Source organism: Nerophis lumbriciformis, linkage group LG09 (assembly GCF_033978685.3).
Source record: "Nerophis lumbriciformis linkage group LG09, RoL_Nlum_v2.1, whole genome shotgun sequence".
NCBI lineage: Eukaryota > Metazoa > Chordata > Actinopteri > Syngnathiformes > Syngnathidae > Nerophis > Nerophis lumbriciformis.
The window spans coordinates 29,387,651-29,403,528 of record NC_084556.2 but is presented as its reverse complement, the minus strand read 5'-3'; the positions used below and the strand labels follow the sequence as shown (position 1 = coordinate 29,403,528).

At 39.7% G+C, this 15,878-nt stretch overlaps 1 protein-coding gene across 2 annotated transcripts in view; it reads right to left on the bottom strand.

Moving 5' to 3' along the window:
* The window catches only part of gabra3 (gamma-aminobutyric acid type A receptor subunit alpha3), a 278,534-nt gene that overhangs the window by 152,712 nt on the left and 109,944 nt on the right, over positions 1–15,878 (bottom strand). For both annotated transcript variants that reach the window (XM_061963400.2, XM_061963401.2), the window contains exon 2: positions 11,710–11,816. In XM_061963400.2, coding sequence (XP_061819384.1) covers positions 11,710–11,795 — 86 coding nt within the window. In that variant the 5' untranslated portion in view covers positions 11,796–11,816. The remainder of the gene's footprint in view (positions 1–11,709; positions 11,817–15,878) is intronic.

The following is a 15,878-nucleotide window of genomic DNA, read 5'->3' as shown; positions in this document are numbered from 1 at the left end:
TGTCTCCAAGGTACGGAAAACAGTCGAAAAAACGGAAAATAACAGAGCTGATTTTACTCGGTGTTTGTAATGTGTTTGAGAAAATGGCGGATTGCTTCGCGATGTGACTCACATCGGGAGCGAATAATACAAAGGCGTTTAATTCGCCAAAATTCACCGATTTAGAGTTCGGAAATCGGTTAAAAAAATATATGGGCTTTTTTCTGCAACATCAAGGTATATATTGACGCTTACATAGGTCTGGTGATAATGTTCCTCTTCAAGAAAATATTTGTACACCATTCAAATTCCGATATAACGCAATGTCGTATAAAACTAGGTTGTGCCATGGACCTCGAATTTTTGCCCATTTTTTTTCCCACCAGAGTAAATCGTGTTGTTTTTTTCACCAAATTATCGGTTATCAAAACTGTATCGATTCTACCTACTGGACTTACTGGTGCATAGTGCCTGCCCCATTCTGTGACGTGCGATCACAATCCACCATTCATGTCACGTCTTGTGGGGGCACTATCCACCAATCATCATCGTCATCAACCCTCACTGTTTGCCGGCAGTGACATGAAGCACATGCGGCAAATGTTTGTTTACTTTCAAGATGCCGTTGCACAGGATGTTTGGTTTTACTGGGCTCCTTTTTTCTTTCGCTTATATACAACAAGAATAAAACAGACCTTTTCATTGTCGTTTACGATCGGATCACTGACTCACAAACCTAAACCACTATGTGTTGGTAAGTCTGCAAACTTCCGCTGTTTTACCAAATAAATCAAGATCATTTCATTGTATTATTTCAAAATAAAAGTGTAAAAAAAAAAAAAATGACAACGCAATCCCTGGAATAACGCGGTCGGGATTTCATTGACTCCAACGACCGCGTTATATTGGACTTTGAATGTAATGCACATATTTTCAATGTTGATGAAAAGAGAATGACGGTTATGGTAATCAGAAAAAAATAATATTTCAACAATTTCTCTTAAAATATGCATTAAGGCTGTCAAGTGTGTTTTATCCAATTACTCTAATTGAACCAACTCATTGATAGATTACTTGAGTACTAAAATTAACGATAGCCTCAGCCCGAATTGTTTGTGATCTGATGAGCAGCATCAGATTTTGCTGCTGTCATTCGGCCAACGTAGAATATTCCCTTAGGAGTTATGACATTTTTTTCTCGTCCTCCTAAACTAGGAAGCTACAATTTCCCCCCGATAATTCAATCAGCAAAGTGGCTAAGCCATGAATATATTACCCTTCTCAAGACCTGTGACACATTAACCTTGACAGCGCTGCCGAAACAGAATGTTATCTGTTGACCAGGTCGCCTCTCAAAGTGATGCCCCTCACTGCCACTTGGTGAATAATTTATGGAAGAGGAGGTGAGAACAGGGGCCAAAGTCCCAGCCAATCTATAGTGAAATTGTACACATTGCACTTTCGCCCTTATAGCTATCGATTAGATGCCACGTTAGCGAGCTATGGAGCCACATGTTACAAACAAAACAGATAACAAAATGGCCAGACTGAAATGTCGATTGTTCAGAGGAAGGCAGAACGGAAACAAGCATACTGAAGGATGTACTGTATGTGAAAAAACAAAAAACAAGCAATCTTATTTGTTTGTAGTGTAGTGGAAGGTCCAGGTTTTAAATGAGAACAAAAGTGGATTTAACACAAGAGTTGTATTTCACTCATAATTAAATGGTACAATGGTTGGATTAAGTTGTCGAGCACACAGACAGTTTTCCCCGGACGCGCCCGTCAGCATGCAATGGAAAAAAAGCTCTCGCCTTGGTTTGACTTCGTCATTTTTATCTGTTTTCCTCGTGCGTCAAGGTCCTGATGTTTTCGACCTGTTTGTTCCGCAATATCCTTGGAACCCTTAGTCATACTCAGACAATCAAAACATTTTGTAGAATGGTCAGCCCGACTCCATATTCAACTTTGGCCTACATCTGGTCCTTTAATGGTTTAGAATAGAAAAGAAATGAAATGAGCAGACATTCTTGACAGACACGAAATATAGCTCAAAGGTCAGAAATTCCACAACAGTAGCACAGGATGAGAATAATGGCTTAATTGTACCAAATTAAATAAAACTTGGTGAGACAGCCGGAGAATGCAGCTCTGTAATCTTGCAAAAGCATCTTCCATCCATCCATCCATTTTCTACCACTTGTCCCTTTTGGGGTCGCCGGGGGTACTGGAGCCTAGATCAGCTGCATTGGGGCGGAAGGCGGGGTACACCCTGGACAAGTCGCCACCTCATCGCAGGGCCAACACAGATAGACAGACAACATTCACACTCACATTCACACACTAGGGCCAATTTAGTGTTGCCAATCAGCCTATCCCCAGGTGCATGTTTTTGGTGGTGGGAGGAAGCCGGAGTACCCGGAAGGAACCCACGCAGTCACGGGGAGAACATGCAAACTCCACACAGAAAGATCCCGAGCCCGGGATTGAACTCAGGACTACTCAGGACCTTCGTATTGTGAGGCACATGCACCAACCCCTGTTCTACCGTGCTGCCCCGCAAATGCATCTTATAAAACTGAAAACAAATCTGACTGTGTCCAGCCAAGCCAATTAGTGTCTTTACAAGGCTGTACAGTTTGGGTTTATTTTTAGTACTTAGTAAAGAGTTGCCCATGTAAACGTATGCATTTCTGTTTACTTCCTGACCGATAACAAGATCAAAAACGTATTTATATCTTTTTTTCGATAGATTTAGATTTAGATTTAACTGTAGATTGTGCCCACCCTTCTATGCGGCTGGTTTTGGGGCAGCTTCTTTAGAAGCACAGACGTCTTTGTAGGATTTCCAAACTCTGTTGTAGCAATCCTGGCGATACGGTTTGATGCGTTGGTGTGTGAGTTTTTTTCGCAGAACAAACAGCACACAAAATGTCTTCCTTCTACAGTAAACTGACGACATGTTTGTTTACAATGTGATCAATGCCCTTCCTATGAGGTAGGAAAAAGAGAGCTCTTGATTTGCTCACCCGAACCCACCTACAGAACAGTACATGTAATATCACTTCATAGAGTGTTTTTTTTTAATAAAATTGGAACAATTTTTTCAATGATTTATTGGTTTGACGTTCTAATTCCTAATTTTGGCCCAATAATTATCTTTCCCTTATCAATCACTCATAATTAGGGTTATACCTATGAAGGTTCTCATTCATCCATGTCGTTGTCATCTCAGGGCGTTCAATCGTTTCCAACTGGACTTGGTTTGTCTTGGAAGTCGTAGCCAAGTAGGCTTCATCAGTTTGTGCTCATAGACTTAGATTGGTCAGATCTAATCCAAACGGTTGGTGCCAAAACCCCAAATATTTATACTCCAAAAAACCAGGAGAGTGTGCCTGGGCTGGGATGGTTTTGCCCTATTGCAGTGAGAAAAAACACTGTTTTAATGCAAACCAGCAATCCTAACTGTCAAAGCCAACGACAGTCCTTGAAGTGTAAATTCAACCTTGACAACTCCGGCTCATTAGTGATTCCCAGAGCCCAAAAATAGTCTGCAGGCGTTTTCTATTCCTGCTCCAGTACTCTGGAATGCCCTACCGGTAACAGTTAGAGATGCTACCTCAGTAGAAGCTTTTAAATCCCATTTTAAAACTAATTTGTATACACTAGCCTTTAAATAGACCCCTTTTTGGACCAGTTGATCTGCTGTCTCTCTTCTCTGCTCTGCCCCCCTCTCCTATGTGGAGAGGTTATCAGGTGAACACGGATCATCTTCCACGAATGAGGCGCTAGCTATTCAAAGTCTTTGCATCAGTTAGTGACGTCTCTGCGCTGCTGACTTGTCTCGATTCAAGATGATCCCCTGCTGGCCTCCCAATGGACTGGACTTGATGTGGACCACTCCTTATGCATCAGTCAGTGACGTCTCTGCGGCGCGACATATCTATATGCAAGAGGTTCCCCTACTGGCCCCACTATGGGCTGGACTCTCACATTATTAACTGTATCCACTCGGCATCCATTGCACCGGTCACCCAGGGGGGGTTCCCCACATCTGCGGTCCCTTTCAAGGTTTATCGTTTTCCCATTGGTTTGGGTTTTTTCTTTCCCTGGCGTGGGATCTGAGCCGAGGATGTTGTTGTCGCTTGTGCAGCCCTTTGAGACACTTGTGATTAAGGGCTGTATAGATAAACGTTGATTGATTGATTGATATCGTATTGGAGCTATTATTTTTAGGACTTTAGGTTTTATCCGTAATAATTCCTCATATTTTGTCCGATATTTATCATGCACTCCGAGTCCTAACAGATGCTGATATAGCAGTAGTTTCATTAGAACTAGACAACATTGTCCTTCATTAAAGCATGAACAACGAATGGATCTGAACGCTTTATAAGATCTCCTCTTGACTGGGATCCTCACATTCTCTGTAGTGTACCGCTTGTTTATTTAATTGCTACATCATTTATTTGATAAACAATAGACATTGGTCTATTCACCTTTGTTTGTAAGCTCCCATCATTTTCTAGTTTCTATCAACACTTTCCCAAATATTCTTGTGAAACAAACCATCTGGCATGTCAGGCGGCTTTTGAAATGCCAGTTCCCCAAACGGGATTTGTCAGTTACACCGTAATTCATCAGGAATGCCTCCTGCCTCAACTGTACTAAAGCCGATTTGGAGCCTGATGATAGAATCAGGAGGCACCAGGGAGGTGGCGGCTCTCCGACAAGAAGAAACTCTGCTGATACAGAGATATTCTGTGACATTCTAAAGTCCAATAAAAATAACCATATGAATTTGAAAGACTATAAAACTGTACAATATTTACAGTCACTAACCACATAATTCAACAGTTTGACATTTGACTACATTATTTTGTCTCACTATGGGTAAAATTAACAATACATTAATTAATATTAATCAATCAATCAAAGTTTATTTAAATAGCTCTTAATCACATACGCCTCGAAGGGCTGCACAAACCACAACAATATCTCCTTATCTTAGTCAACATGAAGAATAGGAAAAACTCCAAAAGTCCGAAATGGGAAAAAGAAGAAACCTTGGGAAGGGGCCAGAGATTTTGGGACCCACTTTCTGGGTGACCGGCTGCAATGGATGCCAAGTGGGTACAGTTATTGAATTATTCATAAATTATTCATTAATAATTTAATTTTTAATATAATTTTTATGGAGTAAGGATAATATGTCACAATTATATGAATCTTTATTTGAATCAGTGTTATATTGAGCAGAATAATACCACACAATTAATAGTATTCTAAAGCAGAAGTCTTCAAGTGGGGGTCCGTGATCGCCAAGGGTCCACATAGGTATTGCAGAAAAGGACGTGAAATTTGGTTGATTCGACTATTATTTTTATTATATCTTTTCTATTCCCCAAATTAAATTGTTTTTAAATACACATTAACATTGATCCAACACACTGGAGTGCAGTTTACAAATAGCAGTGGCAAGGCCACCATACTCGCTGTACATAATTATTTATATAACTTTATTATGGTTTATTTTGCTTCCTGGAGAGCGTTGCATATCTGTAAGTAATCATAAGGAGCGGGGGTTGCATTGTACCAAAAAAAGAGCAAATAAATGACTAGCAGTTCAGTCAAAAATTTAAAAAGCATTCCAGTATGACATTGTGACTCCCAAATTGTATTTGTATCCAAATATTGGTGTATTTTCTGAAGCACATTTTATTTATGCAAGCAAATAAAAACCCGTGATTAATCATGATAATTCACAGTTTAAGAGTGTGAATAATCTTAAAAAAAAAAAAAAAATGACTTGACAGTCCTAAATAAAATGCATCATCTACTTGGGCCCCTATTAAATAAGTGTGATGTGCCAATTGTTCTCTTGTAAGATGTCAACATTGATTGATTGATTCACATATCATACAAGATTAATATGCTGCTCTCGACAGATGAAATGATTATCCATAATATATAAAGTAATTATCGCCATCCATCCATCCATTTTCTACCGCTTGTCCCTTTTGGGGTCGCAGGGGGTGCTGGAGCCTATCTCAGCTAAACGTTAAAGCCTAAAGACTGAATCAAAGGCTTCCAGTAATGACTCTTATGTTGATATGACTATGAAAATTACATTTAAAAGTGTGTGAAAAGAAAAAAAAACAATATAATGTATACATACAGCATATATATATATATATATATATATATATATATATATATATATATATATATATATATATATGCGAAAGTTATTTAGTTAATTATTTTTTTCATTTTCATTTTCTACTGCTTACACTGTTCAAAGTCGTGCGTGAGCTGGAGCCTACCCAAGCTGATCATTATCATTATTCTATTCTGTGCTTTGACCTGAGCCATGCAGGTTATCCACACGCCGCTTATCTATAATGAAAATGGCGAGGCACATATTCCAGTTTCACTAGCTCCTTCTCCTCCAACTATATTTCTATCTAATATATGTAATTACAAACACAGTGTGCTCCTAATAACTGTGGAGAACCGAGTGGCACCATGACAAAGCAAACCGGGCTAATCCTCTTCACACTTTTTCCCATGCCCGCTTTTTTTCCTGGTTTGGTGAGCTTTTTGCTTCAGTATGCAAAACGTTAAAGCGATTTACACACATCTGCTCCCCCCCCCCCCCCCCCCCCCTGCTATAATATCCTGCCTTATCAACGATGCTAACGCGGCAGACGGTACATATTCTCTCCTGGTAAAATTACAAGGGGCATGATCAGAGTGACGCCTTGACACGAAGAAGCATTCTTTTTAGCTGACTCCTGACGCACAGCATGGAGAATGTGCACAAGAAGCAGGAGAGAAAATGCTGTGAATGGACAATCACAACAGAGGTGTGCTGCACAATGCAAATTAATTCAGCAGTCAGTGAAATGTATCTCTGTGCAGAGGAGTGCGTATTTTTAGATGTGAGGACCGGCACAGCAAGTGTTCTATTTGAATAAAATAAAATAAAGTTGTGAATATCTTATTTAGCAAATATCTTATTTGATATTTTTAGGCAGTATTTTTTTTTCCTTTTATCAATGTTTTATAAAGTGGAAACTGTTAAAGTTAACAGCCTATCTGTGTGGTCCAACTCATCAAGACCCTGTTATTTAGATTTCCTTCCTCTCCAGCGCTGTTATTTTTGTTTTCATTTTCTGTTTGCCTCCTTTTGTCACTACTTCTCTTGTTGGAGTGCTGTCTCCCTCAAATAACTCTGATTGGCAATCAGGACACATCTGTTCCTGGTTGCCAATCAGGATGCTTTATATGTCAGACCTGTCCTCTGGACTTCCCTGCTGCACTATGTCTTTGTATTCATTTCTAAACACTTTTTTACCTTTGTTACGCCTGGCGGAATTGCATCTCGGGGTCCAGACAAACACAGACCGTAACAGCTATGGGTCCTTTAAGTTTTGATTTAAAAAAAAAAATCAACTGAATATGAATAAGTTAGGTCTTGAAGACTTAATGCACAACACGTAATACTTTGTCCTCCTGAGAATTTTTGGACATGCATAAAGAATGTCCACTGTAGAGGACGCTTGTTCTCAGGAGAATACAATAAAAAACAAAACAACAACAGTATTTTAAAATCCTGTCATTTTCTCCAGTTAATAAAATATGGTGTATGGGGCTGGCATATAAAGCACTATAAAGTATAATTTGCTTTGGTTCGTAGGTAGATTTCCCTATGCAGCCTGTGCACTTCCCTGCTGCACAGTTTCATTTTTTCTTGTCATTTCATCCATTTTTACCTGCGCTATGCTTGCTGTGTCTGCATCATGGGGTCACGCTTTAGGCTACGCATGTGCAGAACATAACACTGGTCCACCATACTGTTACTAAAAACAAATGTATTTACCGTGGTACCTAAACTTACGAGCACATTGCGTTGCACGACCAAGCGCGTAACTCCAAACACTTGTACCTAAAATCAGCCCCGCCCATTAAAATGAATTGAAATCAATTTCATCCAAAAGCCAAAACACAAACAATTTAACATGTAGCATGCCTTTTAAAAAGAACAGCAAACTTTTAGACATTAAATATTGTGTGAAAAACATTACAATAACATATACTAAAAAAACAACTACAGTCGTTTTATGAAATTATTGTAATAAAACTGTTCAGCATTAACCCTGGGGACCGGATGAATTCTATTTCTCTGTCCAGTGTTGCCAAGTCCGCTTATCTGCTTATTATAAGAGATTTGTTTTCATAGAGAGGGTTGCTTTTTTATCTCGTGACATCTGGTAATCAGAACTAGGACTGTTTACGTCACACACGGACGTATTTGAGTGACAGACCGGAAAGGTCAGAGTAGACAATGAGCGATTTGAATGTCTGTGTGTCAAAGATAATGCTTAACCGTTTGGATTGTTGAGTCAGGACTAGACAGAACAAACTGAAACACGTCAAACACAGCACCTGCAGCTTCTCAATATTTTTATGGATAAATGTTCATCGTTTGTACGCGTGCAACTGCTTGCGCTGGGGGCTGGCTGCAGCTTTTGTGATGTGGACTGACGCTACGGCAGGGCTGACTCACCGGGGAGGTTGTGAACCAGTTTGACATATTTTTAATGGTTTGCTTTTCTGTTTTAGTCTTCCACGTCTTCTGCTTTGCACTAATTTTCTTATTTTTGATTTGAAGGGCAGGATTGGGTCGCAAGATGTCGAATAGAAATGTGTTTTTCTCTTGTGTAATCGAAGCAGAAACAACATTTCATTTTATAATAACTCTTTATTGCCCAAACGGCATTGTTACAAATATTACTTCAACAATGCTCGTACTCAAATTATGGTTGCAACTGGAATTTTTGGGGGCATTTTGCCTATCACTCACATACGTTTTTATTTTTTTATACACTCTAATTCGTAATTAAACGTCAGCCAACAATTGAGCCAATGGGAGTTGCTCTATTCCGCCTATAAGGCTCTCTGAAAAGCATCCAAAAACCTCCATCAGGCTTTTATGCACATGCTATAAGTATGTATGTAATTTAATAATGGGCACATTTATAATAACATGTAACATTTACGTATTTTGCTCATTTTAAGCATGCGACGGCACATTAATTTCATAGACACATCACAATGTTCGCTTTTTCCTTCAACAACAATATTGATTACTACTAATGCAGACTTAATGAGAGCCACCAAACATAATAAGACAAACACTTACTGTACAATGTCTGCTCTCATTGTGATGCCGACTCATGGGATTATTACATCTTCCCATTTAGATGGATAATTAATCACAATCCTCACAAAGGGTTAAAGGTGGGAGCAAACAAGTGTGTTTTTGTATCTTTCCATCACGGGGTCTAAGTTGGCTGTCAAAGTTGACGAACTTCTCGGTTTATGGCTACATCCTTCTACCATCCAAGTGAGAGGCATGATTTATAATCTAGAATTAACATTCACCAGCTCAGAGCCAAGAGAGCATTTTACCATCTAATGATGTCAATATATATAGCAGTATAAGCTAATGACCTCTCTATGATCAATGTTCTATTAAAAGTAGTTACTTAAAGTTGTCACTTATAATAACAATATTGCTAAATTTGGTTAATACTCAGCACACAAAATGTAAGTAGAATATTGTTGGCATTTTTTGGATGTTTTTTAAGTGGGTGGGCAATAGATGCAATGTCGTCATGAGTTCTATTAGCTCAATTGTTTGCTGACTTTGCTAGCGGTTATTTAGGAGTGAGAATGGATTAAAAGAAACATACATTGTGTTCTTGTCTTACTTGGGGATTGTAAATGATAGGCCCAATTCCAAAAATGTGCAGTTCCCCTATAAAACATAGCAAAACACTGAGAGACAGCTCATATCCAGTGATGTTGATAGGCTTTCAATATAGTGAGTCTCCGGGACCCACAGATAGTGATTAGAGTGGGAAATGCAATGGTTAAAACCTGTTATAAACCTTGTCCATAATGGCCTTGATTGTCAAAATTTGTAAAAAAAAAAAAAATCTGTTAAATGTGCATTTTGTAAGAAATTTTACATCCCCGCCTTATTACGTGCAACCTCGGTAACAATGCCAAGTTGTGAGAGGCCTTGCTTATGCAGTCCAACAGACCTACCTCATTTAAAGAGCAAAATACATTTTGCCTTTGCCATCAGAAGGTAAGAGCAGTGTGAAAAAAAGAAATTTTTTTAAATATTTTTTTTTACATTTTAGTGCATATTTTGGGGCGGCATGGCGTAGTGGGGAGAGCAACCGTGCCAGAAACCTGAGGGTTGCAGGTTCGCTCCCCGCCTCTTACCATCCAAAAAATCGCTGCCGTTGTGTCCTTGGGCGGGACACTTCACCCTTTGCCCCCGGTGCCACTCACACCAGTGAATTGAATGATGAATGATAGGTGGTGGTCGGAGGGGCCGTTGGCGCAAATTGCAGCCACGCTTCTGTCAGTCTACCCCAGGGCAGCTGTGGCTATGAAAGTAGCTTACCACCATCAGGTGTGAATGATGGGTTCTACATGTAAAGCGACTTTGGGTACTTAGAAAAGCGCTATATAAATCCCAGTTATTATTATATTTTGCCTTTCGAAGGCTGAGGTATTGAACTTTTGATTAGCTGGTAAACAGTCCGGATGAGTTTCAATGGTGTTTTTAAATAATAATTTTGTATGGAGGGTTCAAATGGGACAAAACTAACTAAATCAAAAAATATTTACTTAAATGTGTCATTAATTAATTATGATTAGAATTAAATACATGAGTATAATCTCAATGGTATTTTTTATATATATAATGTAAAAGTAAATTTAATTATTTAATCATTTAATTTTTTCAATATTCAATTAATTTAATTATTGATTTCATTATTTCAATATGTATTTAATTATTTTACAACTCAATTTATTATTGAAAAATTTAATTCATTATTTTATGAACCCGCGTGTCGGCACTTTATGATTGATAATTTTATGATTATGAATTTATGATTTCATTTTATATTCTTTATTTGTTTTTATCGTAGCTGTCAAAGTCAGTGGGCGGATCTCAACACATGATTGGTTGGCTATAGAACTTCGACCACAAAAAGTGCAGAAATAACTTCAACAACTTCAACCAATTCAATAAAAACTGTCAGCACTTCTTGCTTCCACATACTCTGCAAGGTCTAAAAAAATCCACCATCCACTCCCGAAAAAGTACGAGCATTACCTCCTTAGCCGCCATTTTTAAACGACTTTCACTTTGACTTTGATCGGTGAGTTTGGCAGATAAAACATATTCATTAAACACACAGGTTCATGAAATAATGAAAAAAAAAAAAAAATTATGAAATAATGACAGATAGATGAATAATTAAATGCACTTGTACATTAAATACATTAATGACACATTTAATAGCACATGTATGCATTTAATTAATAATGCAATTTTTTAATTACACATTTAAGTAATTATTTGAATATATATGTATCTATATAATTGTGTCCCAATTGACCCTGTTTCCTCTTTTTGCATTTTGATGCTGTACGTACACAAGAATACCTGTAATTTCCCCCCAGTCTTAGAATTTTATTTTCGGAGTGTATTTGCTTGCTGACGTCGACTGCGACCGTCAGCGTGATTAATGAGGCATGGTTCGCAACACCTTACATAAACAAAAGCTGACCGACAGGAAGAAAAATATTAAACAATAGACCATAGGTAAAGAAAATTTCTGCAATTGGATGGTCTACCTGGCTTGAGGAAGGAGGCTGAGGTGCAGAAGGAAGATCCACAACGCCAAGTGCAGGGGTTCGGGTTTCTTAAATGCAGCAGCCATATCAGTTTAGACTGAGGACGCCTGAAAGAAACAGAACAAATAACACACCTTTGCTATTTTCCCCTCTGAGTTTCCAATGGTATCATATTGACAAAGTAGTTTTCATGTTTGGAGACATACAATTGCACATCTGTGGGAGAGAGAACTTAAGTACACTACAGAACACGATGACGTCTACAATTCTACAAATCCAACCTTCACTGCCTGCATGTTTTCATCACTCCAGGGCAACACGCACACAAGCGTCACCGTATACCCCCGCAGTTAATTAAAACATAACTAAGACATGAACTGCTTCTTTTTTATGTGTCATTGTGCATGTGGCAGTGAGTCACCTTGTTAGTGGGCGTGAGAGCACTGCAAGGGTGCAGCTGCATATATTCTGTATGACAGTGGACAAGCCTTGTCTGGAGATAATTAGTTTGCACTATAAATACTGTGTGGTGCACTGTTCAATACATCCTTGCCCGAGGGACTGCATGTCTGTTATTGTTGAACTATGTCCAGTTAAAAGAAACTGATCATTTGGAGTCTGTGGCAAAGATGTTATCTCCCGTATTTTTCACACATCTACATTGTTATGTATCTCTGGAGCAACACAGCATCAGGTCTGCTCAACAACAAATCCTGCTGCCCCTTAAGTCAGACTTTGTGGGGCGGTATATCTCGGTTGGTAGAGTGGCCGTGCCATCAACTTGAGGGTTGCAGGTTCGATCCCCGGTTCCGCCATCCCAGTCACTGCCGTTGTGTCCTTGGGCAAGACACTTTACCCACCTGCTCCCAGTGCCACCCACACTGGTTTAAATGTAACTTAGATATTGGGTTTTCACTATGTAAAGCGCTTTGAGTCACTAGAGAAAAGCGCTATATAAATATAATTCACTTCACTTCACTTCACTTCACTTTCAAAACAAAATCACTCCAATAAAACATGGTTACACCGTAATAGGCAGTTGGATCTTTCCACCAGCAGTGCAGCACAATCCCCTGTTGAATTATGTTGTATGTGTGTCCACCCTGAGATCGGTAGGTTGTGAGTTCAAACCCCGCCCGAGTCATACCAAAGACTATAAAAATGGAACCCATTTACCTCCCTGCTTGGCACTCAGCATCAAGGGTTGGAATTGGGGGTTAAATCACCAAAATGATTCCCGGGCGCGGCCACCGCTGCTGCTCACTGCTCCCCTCACCTCCCAGGGGGTGATCAAGGGTGATGGGTCAAATGCAGAGAATAATTTCGCCACACCTAGTGTGTGTGTGTGACAATCATTGGCACTTTAACTTTAAGTAGATGGGATCTTTGATCCAAGACACAACTTACATTTAACTAAAATGTTCTTTTCTTTGTGCTTGACAAAATAAAAGTAGTGAAAATATCTCCATGTTAAGAAACTCGGCTCCTGGCTCCGCCATGATGTCTTGTTAGTTGTTATGAGAGTAGCGTATGTGTGTGTGTGTGTGGCCCTTTAAGATATGACAGCATGTGAGGTGAGTGACATCGGTGAGTGAGTGGGCGAGAGAAGTGAGGGAGCGGCAACAGTGAGTGCGTGCAGGTGCTCGTAACTTGGTGGATGGCTGCGTGCAAGACACCAATAAAGTCACAAAGTTGCAACAAACTGCCGGCCTCGTCATTCACCCTTGAGTCCGGAGCTGTAAAGACCCACTGCCGGGTAAAGTGAAGGGTGCTACCCCCGAAGTACATAGGCCCTGGAGGAACGTCTCCCCTGGACTACGGTCTGGGAGCCACTTTCCCCCCACCCCCGCCCCCACCCACAGAAAGCACGCCTCTTCTTTTCCTTGTGACACAGAAGGACGACACCGCAGCGCTTCAATAAAACACCCTCAGATCTTCTGTTTCTAGCCGATACTACATAACAAATAGCGTAAAATAATGCAGTAACGCATCATGTAGTAACGGTAACTGAGTTACTGAATATAAAAAATAACGCGTTAGATTACTAGTTACCGCCGGAAATAACAGCGTTACAGTAACGCGTTACTTTGTAACCCGTTAGTCCCAACACTGGCAACAGGTGACAACAAATAGTCACAACAGATAAAACAATGGCAACGTCTGCATAGGCTTGATTACTGCAACACACTTCTCGTCAGGGTCCCCAAAAAGAGCGTCAAAAAGCTCCAGTACATCCGAAACAGCACAGCGAGGATCCTGATTAGGGTGCGCAAGCGTGATCATATCCTCAAATCACTCCACTGGCTCCCTATTGCATCCCGGACTGAATTCAAGATTCACCTGCTAACACATCAATGCATCTACGGCTACGCCCCCTCCTACCACAAGGACCTAGTTTCCCCTCAACCTCTTACCCGCAACCTCCGCTCCTCAAACACCAACCTCCTCAAACCCATCAGGACAAACCTACAAACAATGGGCCGGCGGGGGTTTCTGCTCGACCGCACCCGAACTCTGGAACGCTCTCCCCGACCATCTTAGAGCACCACAGTCGGTCGACCGTTTTAAGAAGGGACTAAAACTCCAACTTTTTAGCACAGCTTTTATCTAATTTCTCTGCCTTCTTGTTTTTAAATGCACTGCTTGCCTATCTGTTTTATCCAGTGCTTTCATGTTTTTATTTCTATTTTATCTATGTTTCTATGTTTTGAATAGAGTTTTTCATGTTTTTATTTATTTTTTAGTTATTATTTATGTACATTTTCTAATATATTCTAACTTTTGTTTTTATTTTTTTTACCTTTTTTTTTATACTTTGTAGCACTTTGAGATTTTAACAAATGTAAAGTGCGTTACAAATGTAGTTCATAATTATTATTATTATTATTATTATTGTTATAGACATTTTATGGAGGAAAAGGAGTTGGCCTTCATCAACAATCATTTTATTGTACTAAACTGATTACGGTCGTAACCACACCAAAACAGCAACAACAACAAAACTACTATCTGGCAAAACTGGTCACGTTCTACTGTAATCACACCAAAACAAACAAACTATATGTCAGATTGACAGCAGCCGCACACACTGGACTCAGCCAGTCATGAAGTGAAGTGAATTATATTTATATAGCGCTTTTCTCTAGTGACTCAAAACGCTTTTACATAGTGAAACCCAATATCTAAGTTACATTTAAACCAGTGTGGGTGGCACTGGGAGCAGGTGGGTAAAGTGTCTTGCCCAAGAACACAACAGCAGGGACCAGGATGGCGGAAGTGGGGATCGAACCTACAACCCTCAAGTTGCTGGCACGGCCGCTCTACCAACCGAGCTATACCGCCCCAGTCATGCATTTACGGCTACACAAACGGTCAGACAACTCCAACACCACTGCCAGGTCGACACACTAATGTGGTTCACACGCAGCAATGTCATTAACAGCATGTTATGCATGCGTGTTGCTGTTTTGCAGGTTAGCTTATAGCAGCAGCGTTAAAGGAGTTAAATGTTGCATTTGAGCTTATTCTAGTGTCAGGTATTAAGAATGTTCATTTATGGATATTATTCATGAAATGCTTTTGGTAATCAAACAATAGTGTCGTTAAAGCACATGTCTTTTACTCGTTATGAAATATTTGCTGTGAAGTGTAGGATTCACTTTCTCTGATAAACAATGCAAGGCTTACATGGAATTGCACATTTAAAAGTTAAAAACACAACATGAATTTACACTGGAAATCTCTTCAGTGTTTTATTGTGAAACGACAGGAGCACAAACATGAAAGTGCAATTTAGTGCAAGTTACTCAGTGTTTCTTTTTTATTCTTCTCGTTTACTTCTAAATGGGAACACCTGTTTCAAAAACAAATGGTGCAGTAAGCTGCAGGTCCACCAGACTCTCATGCAATTTTTTTCTCCAATGTTGCTGATTGTGGCCATAAAAATGTGCTCGGGGTGTTATACAAGAGGCATTCCTGCAATAGATGATGTGTTGTTATGCTGCATGTCGGACACAGGCAATGTTCTGATGGGTCAATCTTGATCTTTGTATGCATGTGATGATTTAGGCTATGTCTACACTAAGCCGGATAACCCCTTAAACGAATAGTTATTTAGCCTAAGCCCCGTTTCAGCCTCACTAAGCCATCGTTTAAGGTCCCCATCCTCG